This window comes from Quercus suber, unplaced genomic scaffold (assembly GCF_002906115.3).
Source record: "Quercus suber isolate HL8 unplaced genomic scaffold, Cork oak 2.0 scaffold_440, whole genome shotgun sequence".
NCBI lineage: Eukaryota > Viridiplantae > Streptophyta > Magnoliopsida > Fagales > Fagaceae > Quercus > Quercus suber.
Window position 1 is genome coordinate 326,346 of NW_027069891.1, and position 5,389 is coordinate 331,734.

Consider the following 5,389-nt stretch of genomic DNA (forward strand, 5'->3'; position numbering starts at 1 on the left):
ATTCGAAAGAACCTAACTCTTGAATAAATTGGGACATTAGATTATAAGATTTTTATAGTAAAACTTGTAATGTTTCTAACATTATTCAATTCTGTAATAGTGATTTGTTGTAACCTTTTTAGCAGTTTGGAGCTTCTTAAGCAAGGGAGCATCCTGCAAAAAAAATACAAACAGTAATTAGAAAATGAAAACAAATTAAATAAGATAAAACGTTATGACTGGATGCCTTCAATTCAATTAAATTACATGCACATTTCCTCCATCAAGCAGGATGTAAACGAGAACCATATATATCTTAAAATGTACAGTATTATACCGTTATAATGGGGGGGTCAGGACTGAGAGCGCAGCGAGGCCCAAGACTAAGAATTTTTGGGACAAGGCGGAGAAGTGGTTTGGCATCAACTTCTTGGCCATGTGGATTATGGGTTCCCAGAATATGACTCACCAGCACATTGTCATTGGAAATTTTAAGGCTTCGGTCTTGGTGCATAGCACTGGGTTCCACCTTGCTGACCAGGCTGGATTGCTTCAAAGAACCCAATGGCATGGGTTGCCGCGAAGAACTAAGGTTTGGCTGCGAAGGACCCAATTGCTGGGAGGGTTGATGCAATATTGAACCTTGTGACACATTGATGGCATGGCTGGGAAGCTGTACAGAACTGGCAACGTTGGCTTTCTGCGGAGAATCTGCTACTCCCTTGCTGTCCATGTTGGACAACAACAAAGCAAATTTCGCATGTGTTACAGGCGTAGAAACTCTTGGATTAGGGTAGAGGTGGGCTTGTGTGTTTGTTGCAAATTTGGCTGGACTATATATATATATATATATATAAAGCCATCAGAAAAGGAATAAAGCCCAGCGGCATCAACTTCCTTGCTTTCATTGTGGTTAACCTTTTTAAGTGAAAGGGTAGCTTCTGTGGTACCCTTGCCTCATCACCGGACCTTGATTTTTTTTATTTTTATTTTTATTTTATTTTTTAATTCTCCATTCATAAAGACCATGGATTAGTATATATACAGTAAAAAGTAAAAACATATAATACTCAACTCCATGTGGAAGGGTAGCTTCTGTTGTACCCTTGTCTCACCACCGGATCTTGATTTTTTATTTGCTTTTCTTTTTTATTCTCCATCCATAAAGACCATGAATTAGGCTGGGTTTGGATACAAATTATTTCCTGTGCGTCTACGTTGTTGTTGTTGTTTTTTTTTTTTTGGTTGCACACGTTCCAGCTTTAAGGGACAAAACATTGTTTAAGCACTGTTTTACATTGTTCACGCATTATTTATGGGACTCATAACCACTTTATTAAAAAAATATATTAAAAATAGGTCCCACGGTACTATTTACACATTTAAAAATTATTTTGCTACAATATTTTCAGTTTTCAGTTTTTAGCTTTCAGTTGTATTCAAACGGACCATTAGTAACATTTATGCAGTAAAAAGTAAGAGCATATAATATCCAACTCTAGAAAAGAGAGGAGAAGATATTTGATATCAAATAATATCATATATACAAAGTTATCATATCACCATTTCACTATTACCTTTTGATAAACCATCTTAATCAAGGTTGTTAAAGTTAAAATTCTATGTAATATTGTGGGAGGTCAATGGATCATAGATTGTAAGATTGAATTGTAAATCGTAAATTACTATTTTTTTTGGGAGAACAAAAAAACAAAAAAACAAAAAACACATTGGTGGTGGATTTTTATATTAAATAATCACAGAAATTAAAAAAGTTCTATATCCACAACATTTTTATAACAAATTATAGGTGGTTAATTGTTATTGGTTCTAATTTGAATCCATAACTTAAATTATTTTTTTGCACACCTATAACAACTTACCACTTAAGATTTGTTATGAAAGTGTTGTGAAAATGTTGTGGACATAACATTCTTCATAAATTATGAGTTCATTCATTAAAAAAACAAATATTTGCAGAAGTATGATGTCACTTCCATACCATCAATTGTTGTGGCATACACTAATGAAACAAATACACTTAATTTTTTGCACAACGTATCCGAAATGTTTAACAAGTAACCAAGTGTCAAAATAACTATCAAGTATCAACACAATTGGAAAATGTTTTTAAAGTTTCTAAGTTCCAAGTTCAAAATCCAAAGTAAGTTTGCAAATGACAACTACCTAATTATAATATAATATCCAAAAGCAATGTGAAATAATGGAGTGAAGATTTAATCATCCACTCTAAGATTCTTATCATAGCCACCACCATAATCATAATCATCGTTATCATCATATTTCGTGAGGTTTTTTTTTTTTTTTTTTTTTTTTTTTTTTTTTTTTTTTTTTTTTTTATTTTAATCAATTATTGTGGCATACACTAATGAAACAAATACACTTAATTTTTTGCACAACGTATCCAAAATGTTTAACAAGTAACCAAGTGTCAAAATAACTATCAAGTATCAACACAATTGGAAAATGTTTTTAAAGTTTCTAAGTTCCAAGTTCAAAATCCAAAGTAAGTTTGCAAATGACAACTACCTAATTATAATATAATATCCAAAAGCAATGTGAAATAATGGAGTGAAGATTTAATCATCCACTCTAAGATTCTTATCATAGCCACCATCATAATCATAATCATCGTTATCATCATATTTCGTGAGGTTTTTTTTTTTTTTTAATAGATTTTTACTTCACATTTTTTACATTTCTTCATGGTCTAGGGCCTATTGGTTTCTATCATTGGGTTGATTGGGTTATTGTTTTTTAAGCCAACCCCAAGCATATTTGGATTTTTAGTAGGATCATTTAGGATTGTAGGATTATTTAGGATTGTAGGATTAGTGCAATCCTACAGATCCTACACGATCCCATTGATCCTACATGCAATCCTAAAAAATACATGATCCTAGTCGTTTTAATCTAGTAGGATTGTATGATTTGACTCTGATTTTGAGAACCATGGTTATGAACTTATGATAGTTTACTCTATGCAAAAGTTTATTATCTAATTTTTAAAAATTTAACATTTTACTTCCATTTCTTATAAAAAATTTCAAGTAACTATAAAAAATAAAACAAGATATTTATTATAATCATTTTCATTATATATCATAATTATTGTTTTGGTATATTAAAACTTACGCACTAGACACCATTTTTGCAAAAAGTAACTCAATATAGGTACGTGTTACATGCCACAAAATTAAAATAATGTGCCTTTTACTTGTGGCTCACTAATTATTAGTGTAATGTGATTCAAAATAATTAAGATAGTGTGATATTAGTAAAATATTTTTTAATTAATATGTGCATTACACAAAAATTCTACTAGTTAAATAATAAAATTTGGATTCTAGAAGTCATGGTTGCACATAGTAGCTATCTTTTCTCACTGCCAATGACTACTCTCTATTAAATTGTTTAGTAAATTATATTATTACTCTATACTTTTGGGTGATTTCAAATTAAATATGAAATTTTAAGAAATATAATATATTACCATCATCACAGGTGCTTTGAGCGTGCGACAAGTTTTTTTTATTTTTTTTGTCTAGTATCATATTTTCCTTTTTTTTAAGAAATTTTTTTGAGATAAGTTTGTTTTGAAGACAGAGATTAGTAGGAGAGTGTTTTATTTTGTAGGCATTTTAAATGAAATTGGAGATATGTTTTTACTGAGTTCTCCTTAAGTTTTTTTTTTTTTCTGTTAAACATAAGGCTTAGAGATATTTCTAACCCACATAAAAATCCAGTCTAAAGAGGAGAATTCGCTTATAAATAGTATAAATAAAGAAATTTCAGTCTTAATTGGCTATCTTCTTGTTGGACCAAGTGGTTACCCTTTTTCTCATTAAAAAAAAAAAGTAATTACCATTTATTAAATACTTTAATTAATAAAGTACCTAATTGCTCTATTGTTTTTGGTGATTTTAAATGAAACCAAATTTTTAAAAAATTGCACTTAAAAACACGAACCTTTTAAATTGTTTCAATCCATAGCCATAAAGAGTCATTGTTAACTAACAGTAACAGTAATTCACATAATTTGTTACTAAAACGTATCAAAAATAAAAAAGTCCTTCCATGCGAAAGTATATGACTTAAGAAATATTGTTTTAGAATCGTGAAATTATATAATAAACAGTCGTTTAGTTAATTAATATTACCAAAAGATTCACAATAAGATTAATATTACATAGGAGCAAATACTTTTTTGATTCTTATATTTTGAGCTAATTTTCATATTGGTTTTCATATTTTTCTTTACTTTTCTTGCTTTGGTCTCAAAAATTCAAAAGTTGTTTTCAATTTAATCTTTACTATTATTTTAAATAAAAATAGCCTACATAGTAAAAAGAGTGCATTGTTGCGGATATAAAATTGACGTGACTATTAAAATAAATATTAAAAAATTTATTTAGTGTTTAAAAAATGCAAAGGTCAGCAACTATTATTATTTGAAACTATCATGTCATCGTTTTAGTTGAAAATAAATTCTAAGTCAGAAAAATATAACAGAAAAACACAAATTAAAATATTAGGCTCTATTTGATATTGGAGTTTAAATAAATATTTTTAATTTTTCAATATTATATGTATTTTCTTATTATTTTTTAATTTTTATTTTTTTTCTCTACGTATTTTTAAAAAAACTGAAAATTATTATTTTGACACGGGTTCTAAATTGCCCATTTCTTCGCTTTTCTTGGCTATCATTTTCAGAACTCTCTCTCTCTCTCTTCCAAACCAACAAGTCAGCTACCATGGCCGATACTCTATGCTCCTCGCCGCCGCTCTCCACCACCATCCTGGCAGTGGATTCTCTCCCCCTTTCACTTTTTATTTCTCACTCAAATTTTTTTTCTCTCTCTCTCTCTCTCCCTTTCACTCTTTGCCTCTCTCACCTCTGATCTCCGCCAAATAGGTTCGTCTAAAATTTGACGTGAGCAAGAAGAAGGCAGCTAAGAGATCTAGAAGAGGAATTGTCGCCACTTCGTTGAAATCAGCTATGGCGGAGGCTTCGTTGGACTTGCAGAACGGAGTGAATCTGGCGATGTCTTTTGGGTTGATGGCTTCAGAACTAGTGATAGCTTGTTCATCGTGTTCATGTGCTAGGTTTGAATTTTGGGTCTGTTTATCTTGTTCATTTGTGGAGTTGCTGGGTTAGTCTAAAATTTGACGTGAGCAAGAAGAAGGCAGCTAAGAGATCTAGAAGAGGAATTGTCGCCACTTCGTTGAAATCAGCTATGGCGGAGGCTTCGTTGGACTTGCAGAACGGAGTGAATCTGGCGATGTCTTTTGGGTTGATGGCTTCAGAACTAGTGATAGCTCGTTCATCGTGTTCATGTGCTAGGTTTGAATTTTGGGTCTGTTTATCTTGTTCATTTGTGGAGTT

General features: G+C 31.0%; 1 protein-coding gene across 1 annotated transcript; it reads right to left on the reverse strand.

The window, feature by feature from the left end:
• Positions 1 to 788, reverse strand: LOC136062681 (uncharacterized). Its single transcript, XM_065762046.1, has 2 exons — positions 317 to 788; positions 1 to 153 (listed from the first exon to the last, which is right to left on the reverse strand). Exons 1-2 carry the CDS (start codon positions 710 to 712, stop codon positions 82 to 84), a joined length of 468 nt encoding a protein of 155 aa, XP_065618118.1. The 5' UTR covers positions 713 to 788; the 3' UTR covers positions 1 to 81.
• Between the last annotated feature and the right edge of the window lie 4,601 nt (positions 789 to 5,389).

Coding starts and splice junctions, on each gene's coding strand:
- LOC136062681 (XM_065762046.1), bottom strand. CDS start 712: ATGGACAGCAAGGGAGTAGCAGATTCTCCGCAGAAAGCCAACGTTGCC. Junction 154..316: donor CTGACCCCCCCATTATAACG/GTATAATACTGT, acceptor TTTTTTTTGCAG/GATGCTCCCTTGCTTAAGAA.